The sequence below is a fragment of the Triturus cristatus genome, chromosome 7 (assembly GCF_964204655.1).
Source record: "Triturus cristatus chromosome 7, aTriCri1.1, whole genome shotgun sequence".
NCBI lineage: Eukaryota > Metazoa > Chordata > Amphibia > Caudata > Salamandridae > Triturus > Triturus cristatus.
In genome coordinates this window covers 349429518-349444486 of record NC_140590.1, presented here as the reverse complement: position 1 = coordinate 349444486, position 14969 = coordinate 349429518, and the positions used below count along the sequence as shown (strand labels likewise).

The following is a 14969-nucleotide window of genomic DNA, read 5'->3' as shown; positions in this document are numbered from 1 at the left end:
TGAGTCAGAATATGGATGGATGGCAAGGCTTGTTGGAACATATATACAGTTTTCATGTTCTTTGGTAGATGGACACTTGCAGACAGCGATGAATGTGCTATCTGGAAGGTGACGAATGAGTGATGTCAAACAGAGTGGGCAGGAAGCTGGGGGAGTTGGATTGAAATTCCAGGATAATATGTGTCAGAGTGTCTTTGCCTCATTTGAGAGAAGAGAATGTGTTCTCTAGATGTGGGAAAAACCGAGTTTGAAGTCTCCAGGTGTCTGTTTTATGTATAGTTGTAAGAGAGTTGTGCAAAAAAAGGTGGTGGATTCTGCTAGTAGTTAATTATGACAGCACAGCGATGTCTTACAGCGACAGCATGCTCAATAGATATATAAATAATAAATATTGTAATGTTTGTCAAAACAGAGCAAGGTGTGTGTGTGTGTGTCTGTCTGTCTCTGCACGTGCACGTAAGGCCGGGATGTAGGTTTATGACTTATGTATTCGTGATAATATTTTGAAGGGAAGGGAAACTACATCTAGGATGAGTTGGGCTAGTCATCATGAAGGATATTGCTTTACGTATGCATGTGGGGTAAGTGTTTTACATACCTGGGCCTCGGTTCAGATACAGTTATTGGGCACAGTGCTGCTGGTTACATGGTGAGTGAGAGGAAGAGGTCAACTAGACCTGGTGCAAGGCTCGTTATATGTTGAGAGCGTGATGGGCAAGAAGGAAGAGGCGATCTCTAGTGGTTGGTGTGTCACACGAGGTTATTGTATAGGCTTAAATGCAAGAATAATGAGGCTGGTTAAATATGGAAATCTACCAAGGATTAGTGACACAAACATGGGTGATTTCCCTAGAATGTAATTCATAAGCAAACATGATCATTTTTGGACTCATTCAATAATTAGACTCACAATGGAGCCTCCATATGAGTAAAGCTTATATGGTAATTTGACAAAAACATCATTCTGACATCAGAGCTGGTGGAAGGCTGGCAGCACAAGTATCTGGTTTTAGGAGGGGAAAGACACCAGAGATGTGGCAGTGGGATGAGGAGAGGAGTGACTGCAAACCAATACAGGGAGCTGGCGAAGGCGCCATGAAGAGACACTAAAGAATGGGATGGGACAAGGTGGGAAGCCCACGGGATAGCGGTAAGAGGACATTCTGGATCATTTCAAACTGAACCAGTTCAGAGAACCAGATACATACTTTGCCGAGGCTTTTGTAGGGATTCTAAGAATTAAAATAGAAAATTAGTTATGTTACTTAAATATAGAATTAGTGCTCTTACTGAAGCAGAATCAAAGTCCAGTGGAGAGCCGCTCCTAAATAAATATATAAAGGGCAACAATACCTTTGTGGGCGGACAGATTCATGTCCTAAATATGCCTTGTTCTCTCTTAGTGATAAGAAGCTTGTGGATATAGAAGGATGCTGAGGAGTGCACTGATGCTCTTTTTAGGAAAACCAAGGAAGCCTCCAGCTACAAACTCCCAAGAGAGACAAAGAAGAATACATGGGAGGATGCGACTCCCTGTGGAAGGAAGGGGGCGAGAAGCCAGACATTTCTACCCGAATCACGCTCTGAGATATTTGACATGGTTTAAAACACTAGAAGAGTCACTCCGTTAGGGCAATCGAACAGGGGACTGATGAAAAACATTTTGCAATGTATCCCTGAGAGGCTGCTGCAGGGAAGATTACCACAAACTCACTCATGGAAAGGCCAATTCAAAGACCACGCACAGCTCAGATTATTTCTAAATCTAGTGTGTGTATCTTACTCAGCACTGTCTTCTTCCTTACATTCATGCGTGTGTGGTTTGTTTCTACTCTATCAAAACTGAGGACTACAAGAACCACAATGCATTACAAAACCCCGTCATTTGAAGGACGACTGGTAGCAGTCATGGGGCGACTTGCCATCGCTGTGTAGAGTCACGTGAGCACATAAAATTACCGTCCTTGCCCACTAAACTAGAACACACCAGTGTATAGGGCACCTTCCCAAGGGTTGACGGGCCAAGGTTACTTCACGGCAAGGCATGTAGCTGCACGCTTTCCTCATTCGCCACACCCCGACACTTACAAAACCACACCGGTGAAAAGACTCTTCCATGGAGTTCACTAACTCACACAGGTTTCCCTGCAACAGGGACTTTTTCCATTGAAGATAATAAAGCTTTTTGCTTGTGCTGCGAAATTGCTGGAGGGAAAAAGACTTCCATAAAGAACTGCTTTGAGTCTTAAGTGCAAAATGCTTTTTCAAGGCAAACGGTTGAGTAAGAGCTTGGGCAGGAAGCAGGCATGAATTATTCATTACTGCTGGCGATCTAGGACTCGCCAGCCTCTCGTGGTCTGTTCCAGTAAAAATGTGTCCAACAAACCGCCCTAATGTAGTCAAGATGTCCAGAGCGATTTTTACAAATATATTGCAAAAGGGTTAAAAGCAGTTGGCAGGAGTCACTAGCGAGCACTAACATTATCCCTGCAGACATTTAGAGCGAGCATCCAACATTGAAACCTTGGCAAAGCCCATAAGTCTGGCGTTTGCAAGCTGGTGCAATAGTTCAAATGTGTTTTATTATTTATAGCAAGCATAAATAAAAGAAGAAGAAACAAAAAGAAAAACAAAACAAAAAAGAAAAAAAGAAAGCATGCTCCCGCCTAAAGATGTACTTTTACAAGTCCAGGTGCTACATAGCATGCGGTGTACTTAAAACACGTATAGAAAATTGTTTACGTTGTGATTGTTACAGGTACGAAGAAAAAGTATTATTGATTGTCTTTGAATTCATTTTAATTTCTGTACCCTGAAGACACAGGTTAAACACACAAGGATAACAAAAAAATATAAAAAAATAAAGAGCAAAGAAAAAAGCCCTGCTAAAATAAAGTCCCTGAAGTGTACAAACAAATATGCACATACATAGAGGGGCTTTTGGTTAGCCTTTTGCATATATGTACTTATTTTGTATGCATGGTTATATTTGTCACATCAGTTTGACAAGACAGCGACAACTGTCTCAAGACAGCGACAACTGTCTCTAGCCAACACCTAAAAAATAGAAACTGCACTCATTTCATACTCTAGCAAAGTATATCTCAAAACCGAGAAAGCTGAAAATGTAAACGTAAAAATGTCTCAACTGCACTCAGCATTGCATCTCTGGTCTAAAATTCAGTAAACACGACCTTAATTTTAGATAGCATCATGCCACATGCAGAAATGGGAAAGTATGTTAGTAAACCGCGCCACTCCCGCTCATCCCTCTGTCCTATCCCATTTCCCGGTCCTGCGTGAAGATTCACCACCATAGCTCAAGGTCAACAGACCATGCATCTTACATCACCGGGGAAGCCATGCCAATCACATTCACAACTTATGAGACTGTACGGCTCCCTATAGCGGGGTTATAGTTGCGTTGGTGAATTCCTTGCTGCAGCTAGGACTACTACCCGATATCTTAAACAGTCATGGGTTGTCCCCTTTAGTGAATTGATTTACTCCCAAACTACAACCTTCAAGCAACGGAACAATAACGATTCCCACCAACTTCCTTCCGAATAACGAGTCTACAAATGTTGGTCTTAGGACCCGCGCAATCAAACACCAAGTAAAGTTATGAACTAGAGAAAAACAGTCTGGCTCTGTGCCAGGCATGCGGTCTGAGCCCTTTTGGGTGTGGAGTGGGAGTTCTTTTGGCATGTAGGTGACGGGAGCGGAATATGGTTATGTTTCCAAGTTTTAATTTCGATTGATGTTATTTCGTTTGTGTTTTCACTTGATTTACTTCATTTGTACGCATTTTATGTGCATTAACAAAATTCATATATATATATTTTTTATATCTTTTTTTCTCAAGTTTTCACTCCTTTCTGCCATGAGGCAAAACCTCCTGTTCCATCTCTTGGCTTCTCTTTCCTTCAGGCTTTATGATCTTTCTTCCTTATGCCAATATCTCAACCCTGAGTGCCCCCCACTTTTTGGCCCTCCTTCTTGCATCATCCTCCTCCTTGCCTTGTTCTCCTCCGCATGGCCGCCTTCACGGTCTCAATTTCCTTCTCCACTTCCTTTGTTTGATGTTGCTCTGCGCTCATCTCTCCCTAGTTACTCTTTCTCCATGCTCTATTGGAGCCTGCCCTAGAAATAATAAGAAAACGTCCCCTTGTGGGCAGTACTGACATAGTAGTACTAGGTTATTAAGTCCTGTTATAGATGTAGTATAAAATGACTGTTTGGCCCGTCACCCCAATTTTTATTCACTGATTTTTATTACAAGAGTGTTTTTATAATTGTGTTTTTCTGTTTACCTTTTTGATACTGTTACATTTTAGTATTTTATAATATTTATGATGTTTACAGGTGTGCTAGAAATTGGGTTTCTGGTTGGCAGAGGTATGCTTCCTGTCCAAGCAGGAACCACAATCCTGGTCAGGGTAAGTCAGAAACACACTTTAAATTAACCTGTGCTCACCCTCTGGTAGCTTGGCACAGAGCAGACAGGCTTAACTCAAGAGGCAATGTGCAAAGTATTTGAGCAAGAATTCACACAGTGAAAACAACACACAAAAAGATACCATACCTGGTTAGAAAACCTTAATGTAATTTCATGAACAAAACAAGGCCAAAAACAACAAAATTCCAATAAGTTGAACAGGAGTTACGAATTTTTAAAGAATATCTTGAAATATTGTGCATAAAAGAACAGAGCACCAACCGGGGGTATCTGGTCGTGCTTGACAGGGACAAAGTCAAAAGTTCAGGCTAACCACAATAGAGCATGGGTCAGACACAAGGACCAGCCTTGCTCCGCAGCAAAGTACCTTGTTGTGTCATCAACGGATCCGAGATATGAGTGGCAAACAGGCAATGCGTCTGCGTCGATCTTCCAGCTGATGGCAATGCATCACGCAGTTGGCAAGCGATGTACGGGATCCTCACAGATGCGTCGGCATAGTGGGAGATGCGCCAGTTCTGATCAGTGCAATGTCGTTGATGCAGGAGTTCTGGCAGCTGCAAGCACTTTATACCCACTTCCATGGGCCTAAGACTGGATTGGTACCACTTGGCGGGGCAAGACTCTCAGATGGCAGAATTTATGTTCTGGTTGTAGAGTGGTTGGAAGTCTTTTGTGGCCCTGAGACTTCAAAGAGGAGGCAAGCAGACTAGCCTTTGGAGTCACTCTGGGTTCAAGTGGTGTAGGACCAGTCCTTCTCACCCAGGCAAGGGGGGCAACAGGCAGGGCAGCACAGCAGAAAAACATTTCTTCCAGTGCAGCGGTTCAGCAGAGTGTCAGTCCTTCAGCAGCAGAGCAGTCCTTTTTCCTGGCAGAGTATCCACAGGTGCAGAAGTGTACTGAAGTGGTAGGGTAAGAAGTCCAGTTTTTATACTGAGTGGTGACTTTGAATGGGTGGGGGGGGTCACTTCAAAGATGGGCTTTGAAGTGCGAAGAGATCCTTATTTCCTGCCCTGTCTCTAGACTCACTACAGGGGATTAAGCAGTCCTATCTGCCAAGCTCCTCCCTCCCATCCTACCCAGGATGGCTCATCAGTCACACCTAAGCTCCATTTGTGTGTGGCTTTTCTACCTGGAATGCACTAGGCCCAGCTATCACCCACCATAGATGTGTATTGGAGGCAGGCAACAGGCATGCAGGGCTAAGAGCAGAAAAATGCCAAAAACTGTTATAATAAATTCGACTTCACCATTAAAGAGGGGTTATCATTACAATTCCATAGGTACTAAACATGACAGATCTACCACTTCCACTTGGGAATTATACTTATTAGATGTAACAAGGAATCCCCAATGTTAACCTATGGGAGGGGTAGGCCTCACAAAAGTGAAAAACGAACGGGGGGGGGGGTAGGGGTCGATTCACTACCAGGACATGTAAAACTTAAAAGTAATGTCCTACCTTTCAATTACAGGGCACCCTGCCCTATGTGCTACCTAGGGCCTACAGTATGGGTGACGTATGTGTAATAAAAGGTAAGTTTAAGGCTTGGCAAGGGGGTTTAAATGCCAAGTTGACATGGCAGTGTAAATTGCGCGTGCAGACACTGCAGTTGCAGGCCTGAGACATACTTTGAAGGGCTACTTAGGTAGGTGGCACAATCAGTGCTGCAGGTCTCCTAATAGCAGTTGATTTACAGGCCCTGGGCACATAGAGTGCACTTTAAATACATCATGATGAGTCAATCAAACCATGTTTAGTGAGAAAACGCATTAACTTTAGCACTGGTTAGCAGTGCTGAAGTGCCCAGAATCCTAAAACCAACTAAAACAGATCAGCAAAATTTGAGGCAAACAGGCAAAACGTTTGGGAGAAGCCCATCCTAAGGCCGACACGTCTAACAAGTGCACTATGATGAAAGTTTATTGCAAGTCAGAATTGAAAATGTTTCAGATGAATAGGTGTTTCAGGAAGTTATTTGATAATTTGTGATTATGGTTGCCACTGAAATGTTTGAATTCAACACTATGTGCTTCTGCCAGTCCCCAGTTATGTCACGTGCGGTTCTTCTGAACACATGAGAGCAAATAGATTTTTTGGAGCCACCAGTCCCTAAAATAAGTAGAATCAGAGGCAAGTGGACATTCGCTGACGGAGCATCACAAGGGCATGGAGAGGATAGCCATGTTTATGCTGTTTTGTAAACTAGGAATAAGCTGTAAGTAAGGTAGAAAAGCACAAGAAGACAGTTCCATGGAGGAGGTGCCATCACTTTGAATACATGGCCTGCTTTTCTCAGAACTAGGTAATTAGAGGATGGTGCTGACGACTAATGCACAAGTAGAGATATTTTTAAACAAAGTCATGCTATGCCTTAAGCATTTGTCTGGCGGTGCTATTTACTCCCTGGGAGGTGCACGACAGCTTGAATTGTACACTACCTACAATAGAAATCAATGTGCAGATCTTAACAAATGAGATGCATGGGTACATTGACAAGCACAGCAAAGACACCAAATAACAACTTTCAGCAAGCTCAAATGATGGGTATTTCCATATGTAAAGTCAGAATCAATAATCGCAACTTGAGTTGAAATCAAAACTAAGTTATCTCAGGGTGACTAGATGGAAGAAGCAAGCAAAGAAACTAAACAGATTTAGGCAAAGAGCCCATACTCACTATCCAATAGGATGCCAAGTTTCTTTATCTCCAGGGAATGGACTGAACCATTATCCTCTTGCCAAGGGGTAGTTTTTTTTGCAGGAAAGTCGCACAAAGTCAAATATTGGTTTACCTCATTTGTGCTAATTAGAAAGAAGGATTTCTTACTAGTGTCTTTCTCTTACACACCCACAGGAATGTGGTATCCCACTGATATTGTTCCAGTTCCCTTCAACTCACAATCTACTTGAAGAACATGACAGTGGATTTTATGGTTATACTTTTGACATTCACATATGCATAAACATCTCGTGGTACCATACCAGTAACTTTGAGGCACTTATCACAATTCCAGAAAAGGAAATGGATTGATGAGCCAAAATTAGCTGTGCTTAAGTTCGGTAAATGAGAGAATATCGATGGGTAGCAAAAATGTCTTGAGTTACATATATTAGAACTACAAAGAGTTTATCCCGCAGGTATCAGTAGTCAAAAACAAATTGAAGGTTTACTCCCTGTGATGCACTTTGGATCCACAACTGAAAAGCGAAAACAGGAGGCTGAATAGGAAAGGCTTGAAGACCCACCTGTTTGATGCTTAGGTGGGTTTTAGGATGCTCGTCTCTTCTCTACAGCGGTCCTGCTCTTAGTGCCCAGACGCTCTGTCGGGAGTAGCTGCATGCTCTACAGATGCCATTGTATTGTATTGAATTCCTTTCGCCTATTTCAGCAACTAATGCCGTTTTCGAATAATGGCTTTTTAGTGGTCACACTAGTTTATATGCTTGCCTCCAACTCATCTTGTATCTTTTTAAGTTGCTGTTTGGGTGGAAAGTTCTGGACTTTTCTCCAAGACCGCAGAGACGAAGCAATCGACCTTCAAAGGAAGTTTTTGATGATAATGAAGCAACGCCTTGAAAAAGCCCACGGCCAATGGGCCACTAGGGCGAAACACGTGTCGGCTTTTGGCTTTTCTCTTCACAATCTATACTTGCACCTTATCTACAGAAACACAAATAAAACCAAATAAGTGATATTTATCCGAGCATTCTCCAGACGTCTATTATTTATTGACGCTGATCTACTAAGAAGGCACTACCCTTTATCTTTCCTCAAACCTCATCTTGTATCTTGTTTTGGAGCTTTAATGCCATTGGAAGGCCCAGGTGACATGATAAGACAGTGAAACAAAAGGCCTAGTGTTTTCTAAATTTGTACAGAATCCCTCGATAGTTTATATGAATATCATGAAAAGGTTAGCAGCTAGGTCTTTTTCCACGTTTCCAAAACCTGGAAAGATATAATGAACAACGTCATCCCTATGAATTTTAGCCTTGAATGTCCTTGTCAATTGCAGGAACAGTTCCACAATGAAGCAGTTTTAGGGGGTCCACTGTGGTGCCAAATTTACCCAAAAACACCACAAAGCATTGCTTGGGAAGCAGGCAGCAACATGTAATGTCACCAGGTGCACTAAGACTCACTGCATTTAAGCATACGTTGTGCTAGTACCATTACCACCAGCAACTTGCTACACTGCACCTACGGCTCTACCCAGCGGGCACTGGGCACAAGATGTGACATTAACAGACTGTCTGGTCTCACTCATTGACTACCGCCAGCAAATGTGTCCAAAGAGTACATGGTTCAGCCACAGTACCCACTGGGCACGGTCCTCAAGCAGCTGTTTTTTGTGTTCTCACCTTGTAAAAACTTTATTTTGTTTTTTTAGTTTTGTGGAGGTTCATCATGTAGGCACAAATACATAAGCAACCCACATTGACTTTTGTGTGGCTGCAGACAGTGCTAGTAACTTTTTTAGGGCAGGGCCTGTTCGATACCGTAGGTGTAGGGCATACTGGAATCAGTTCACATTTAAGGCCATGGTTAGGGATTTTCAGATCATGTCACTTTAAAGATGGCAGGAAAGTAACACATCTCTATTTTGGTTTGCAAAACGAAAAGCTGAGTTTTGCTGATCATGTGGATAAATGCTGTCACTTTTTCTGGGGCATTTCACTTTTGTCCGACAGCCACACCAGCGCTTTCTGGGGGTTGGATGCACCCCCCCCCCCCTCCTCTTTTGAACCCCCCTGGCACCACAGATCCTCACCACAGCGATGGATGGGGTGTTTGAGAAGCTTACTATTTGTACACTAGGCAATGGTCGGATTCATGACCTTCTGCACTCTCCTTCCACTCGTCTTGGTGACAGTCAGCAATGCCCGCGAGGCTGATAAAACCCTTTAAACGCGTTACCTTACAGCGCTGACTGCCTGTGGTTCAGGAGAGCTCTGACACAGCACCTCTGGCAGGCCCTCAGGAAACATCCCAGAGATGGAGCAATGTTCTCCTCACCTGACCTCCTCTAAGGCTGCTTCTCTCATCCTTCACGGTGATTTAAAGGGACCTTTCAGCAGAGTCAGCACTACACAAAAATAACTAATAAAGTTATTTTTATTATAGTGGAGACCAAAACTACAAATAATACCCAAGGGAATTTGAATGAGGGAATTCAAATTCAGGGAGACCACTTTGACCTCCACTCTTGACCAATCAGCACGAGACTTTTCAGGATCTCACTCCTGTGTGTATACTTTATTTGGAAATATTTAAAAGGATTTGTCACATGGAGCTAAGGTTATTAGTGGTAAAAAAAGTTCTTTTTCTTTTGAAAAATCCTCTTAGGCATCACAGCAGGATAGATCGACAGACATGCAAGCTACATTAGAATACTATCATTGCAGCCTCCTGAGGAAAATCCATAAAGACATAGCTGCCTGAGATGACAACTCCAAGGCGACTTTTCTAAAGATTGCTTTGGACTGTATTATTTCTTACAACAGGTGGGGTACCCGCTAACCCCTATCTTCAGAGAGCTCACTACTTCTCCCAATGAAGGTGTAAGTAGGAGAGTCAGGCCTGTCTTATCTTTTCAATTCTGGGGTTTGTACTTTTTCTAAAGCAACTTTAAAGCCAGCACTAAAATTCCAGAATAAAAAGAAAACTGCTGGCCCTGATTCGTTACTGGCAATTTTCAAATCCCCTCCCTTCTTTTTAGTGAAGGCCAGGGCTGGGTGGGGAAGGGCGGGTCGACAGAATACGGGATAGGTAAAATTAAATTAAAAATAAGTAAAAACGCTTACCTTGCAGTCGCTGCATACAAACGCAAGGTACATGGTATTATTATTATTTTTTATTTGACCTATCCCATCGTCTGTCGACTTTCCCCCCGTATCCCGCCCCGCCCTTACCTGTGTATATGTAAAGAACGTGAAGGGTTTGGGATGGGGAATGCCAAGTCTGCCCACAAACACAAATGTCAGAGACGTTTTCAGATACAGGCATAGAGGGCAACTGCCCGGGGCTCCCACCTTCCATCGGGGACCCTGGTAAAGTTAACAGTCTCTGTTTCACCTCTGTCAGTTTCTGTACCACATCAATTCTCTCTCTCTTTGTCCACATGTGTTTCAGACTGTCTCTCTACCAATCCCTGGGGCAACAGGATCTCACCCCTCTTCACCTCTCTCTCTACCTCCATCTAATGTATTCATCATGTCACCCTCTGCTTACCTTAACTCCTCTCTAGCTCCCCCTTTTCTTTCTAAATCAGCTTTCTCTATTATTTTTTTCTCAACCTCTCTATCTTGTGGTACCTTAGCTCTTTAAATCTAACAATCACTATATACCCTCACTTCTCTGTACCTCACCTCCCTGGCAACCCGTCTCTCTTAATCGGGGTCAGGCTGCCCTATAAGGAAATCAGTAAGTTCCCGACGGGCTGGTCTGAAAGGCCTGTGTTAGGGCCAGTTTTTAGGCTGCTTGTGGACCTGTTTTTTGGTCTGCTAGACCGATATTTACTGTCGATTTCTTAGCTATTCAAACAAACATTGGCTGCAGCAAGCTTAAATCCATGCAGTCTTCATACCTTGCAAAACACCTATACAGTGGGTCTTTGCAAGTTCAAAAGTGCCCCAATTTCCAATCATTGATCACGTTTCTAGCGATCTGATTCGCTAATGGGGGAGTAGGGGGGTATTTTATTCTGGTGCCTGAGTCTATTTTCTATCCCAGTCCGACTCTGCTCTTATTAACTTCACATCACCTATACCACCCTCTACCTCTCATTCTGTCTCTTCTATCTTTCCACCTCATATTTTCACCTCTTAAACACCTCTCTCTTTCACTCTGCCTATTGTGACCTCTCTATATTTACCTACCTACTCTCTCTCTTTCTCTGTGTGAACTGGGGCTCCAAAATGTATTTTGTACCGGGCCCCAAAAATCCTAAAGAGGCCCCTGACAAATGTAGCTGCATAGGAGTCCTGCTGGTATTCACCCCATCTCTTCCGGCCTTGGCCTTTCAACAACTGTGCCAGTTAAATATAACCAGGGAGTACAACAATCTCAAGTCTCACAGATGTATGCTTGTGTGGTTCACCCTGTCAAGGTTTCCTGCTTGTGTTCTGCTACTTGGAGGCCTGGCTTTATAATAAAATGAGCAGAACTACAAGTCCCAGGAAGCAAAGCAATAAAATTGGATTAACTACTCATGCTCAGACATAGGAAATTTGAGGGCTCTGGTAGAAGGCAGCACTGTCAAGTTCCCCATGTCCATAGGTGTGATGTGCTGCTCCCGCCCAGAATTTTTTTCTTTGAATTCTGTGATTTGTAGTCTTGCTTATTACATTATAAAACAGGACTACAAGTCCCAGGATTCAAAGGAAAAAAACTGCCTGAACCAACACATCACACATGGACTTAGGAAACTTGGCCACTACTAGAGTGACCAAACTTTGAAACCCCAAAACAGGGAGATTTCATAAAAATAGACGGAGGACAACAATTTAACATCACCTAGTCAGCCTACTCAAACGCTTCCTTTGTCTAGGTCTTGGAGGGTGGATGGATGAAGAACCCAGTGGCACTGGCAGCACAATCACATCACAACTCGCCTCCTTACTAGTCTGCCGCTCGTGGATTTTACCACAGGGTGGGGCCTGGTAGGGTAGGCTCCGCGGAATTTCCCCTCACAAATGTCAGTGATGAGTGTGTGGTCTGCAGGGTGTCGGTTTTCTCGTGCATAATACTTTGAATGTTGAATAACCACGCATAATCTCCAATAATACATAGCGGGGTTCGGGCGACATGAAAGCAAGGCGACCATAAGCTGAAAAGCAGAGACAGTTCTCTTGGCCTGTGAAATGTGAACGCACTGCTGTTTGTGCAGTGGCAATAACCAAACACGAACGGTGAATATTCATGTGCTAATGCAACAACCTGTACTTTTTCAAACACGAATTTGCAAACAAGGCAGTATATACTTTTTCAAACAGGAACGGTGGATATTCATGTGTAAATACAGGAACCTGTACTTCTTGAAGTCAGAAGATCCGCGGCACATCGAAGACATCACCTGGCCTGCGCCTGATGCACGCACTTTACTCACTTCATACTATGCATGGATACTCCTGTACCAGAACACACAGGCCTCACACAGGCGCAGAACATGGGCCGGTCTTTCACGGCACAGCATGTTCATGGCGCCCTTCAATGTATCCCCATCTCATGTGGGCCACCTTTGTCCTGACTCCCTAGACACCAGTAACTGCATTAAGGAACCAAAGAGACTTACCTTTTCAGTTCTGTCTTTCTATAGGGCTGACAGGCCCAAACATGCAGAGGGATGCTGACTAAAATGCCAGGAATTCCGGCAGATGTTGCCCGCAGAGCTCCCAAGTGACTCCATGTCATGGTTAATCATTTCTTTAGCACGTAATACCAGTTTGTAGCTCATTTCCAAGCACCTCCGATTTAACCAGGCATGGGATCTGTAGAACAGAAAAAGTATTTTGTCCAAGATCACAAAGCATTGGTCAAGTGGGAAGGCAATTATTAGAAGGACCGCCTCCTTCAGCCACAATCGTCAAGCAAACATAGGCCGGACTTTCAGTAAATGAAAAATCTCTCTTTAGTCACAGACTACGAATTTATACTAACATCCGGGTTCTTTAAGATGCATGATAAAGAAAACTACAAGTACCAGGATGCATCGAGAAAAAACAGACGTTGGCGAGCTGGGCATGCCTGACATGGGCCAACTGTCAGTGCTCGAGGCTCATTTGTAAACACCGTCTCGTGTCCACAGAGGCGCCGAATCCGAGCAGCCTGCAGGATTCCCGCTCAATGCGTAATGCCTGCATCGCGCTCGAATACAACACCGACGCATCAGCCAGTGCATGGCTAGAGGTGTGCGTGAAATAAATGTAGAGGTGAAAGCTTGTCAGCAGCTCTGGACACTGGTAGATGAGCTGGCTACAGTGCAGATGTAGTGTTTAGTATGCATAAGTCTAATGCACGCTTCAAACACTGCAAATAACAGGTGCTGCGTTAAGCCCTTTGAAGGTACGCATTGCATTGCCACTGGAAGGATGAAAAGTAGCGCAAGGGTAGTCAATTTCGCTTGAGACCTAGGCTTTTCATTTAAGAGCCCCGAGCGATGCTCAGATATGCTGGAGACGGTAGCCTCGTGTCATTTCAATGCAGGCAACTGGACGGATGCACCAGACCACAACCGTATGTAAAATCCGGTGAAAGGCGTGGACACGAACACTTCTATCAGAGGACCGACTGGGACTTGAACCATGACTCGAGACCTCAGCAGTAGCACGTTAATCCAATGAATTACATTTTCTTTTTCCATCACAAAATCCCAGTCCCTTGCCTACTCGAAAGCTAGATGCATCTTGGGCGGCATTGCCGAAGGCCAGCCCTCCTCCTCGGGAGGATGAAAGGCTGAGTCGCCCAGGGGAATTCAAACCACTGACTTGCACAAGGATCAGAGCCGTGAGCGGTTAACCCACGCCGCTACGTAGTAGCGCCGTCTTACCTCCTCCACGCTGAGCGGCATGCAGATCCGATATTCCTTCTGCAGCATCTCTGTCCGCAGTCCTGCTGCTCACGCGGCGGCTCCGGCTCCAAAAACCCCAAAGTTTATCCAAAACAATCCCGGCGCTTGGCTCACCTCGCAAGCAGGGGCTGTGCCCAGCACACCTTTTGCACTGGGAGTGGAAAACTCCTCCTACTGTACTCAGACACAGACAGACACACTGGAAAGTTAACCCCCTCGCCGTCCGGGGACCTGCCTTCAAGGCGGAAGGCGAGGAACCAGCCCGAAGTGCACATTCCGGAACACGCGAGGCGGTCTTTATCCGGATTAGCGGGGGCTCCGGTTTCAGACCTGCGGCTTCCGCCGCAGCGCCTGTAAGGAAGTGCTCGCTCTGCATTTCATCAGATGCGCATGTTCCTCTGCTCAGATGAGCTGGCTGCTGCTCCCCGAGCCGAGCGTGTGCCTCATTGTCCTGTCTGACACTGCCTCCGCACCAGATCCCGCGCCCCTGCCTTTCCCTCGACTCCCCCACCCCCCTCACTCGCAGCAGTTTGCTACCCTTGCCTTTCCCAATGCTTGCTGCTCTCTCCCCTCAGCAGTGCCTGCCCCCCCCCCCCCCCAGCCCTCTCTCCTTAGCAGCTCCTTCCCTCTGTGATCCTTATCCCATTCTCTATCCTTCATTGACTCAGTATTGTAGCCTTTATATAGCGCTTCCTACCCTTATGTGGGGCGCTGAAGCGCTTGACTACGTGGGTACTGCTATACAGTGTAGAGTGTGTGGGGTTATAAGTGTGTTGTCTTTGTTTTAATCCTGTGTAGGAAGTGTTTCCATGTGTGAGATGACCTCCCAGGTGGGGGTGTGTGTTGAGGGATGCAGCGCTTAACGTTGAGATGAAGGAAGCGGTGTCAGAGACGGGGTCACGGTTTACGGTCCTCAGTAAACTGACAGCTGTGAGCC

The 14969-nt window shown here is 44.7% G+C and overlaps 1 protein-coding gene across 1 annotated transcript in view; it reads right to left on the bottom strand.

Annotated features, from left to right (window-relative positions):
• Positions 1-14210, bottom strand: part of LOC146809640 (cytoplasmic phosphatidylinositol transfer protein 1-like) — a 265715-nt gene extending 251505 nt beyond the window's left edge. The window contains exon 1 of the mRNA XM_085616485.1: positions 14012-14210. Within this exon, the coding sequence (XP_085472611.1) occupies positions 14012-14059 (48 nt within the window). The 5' untranslated portion in view covers positions 14060-14210. The remainder of the gene's footprint in view (positions 1-14011) is intronic.
• Positions 14211-14969: the final 759 nt, after the last annotated feature.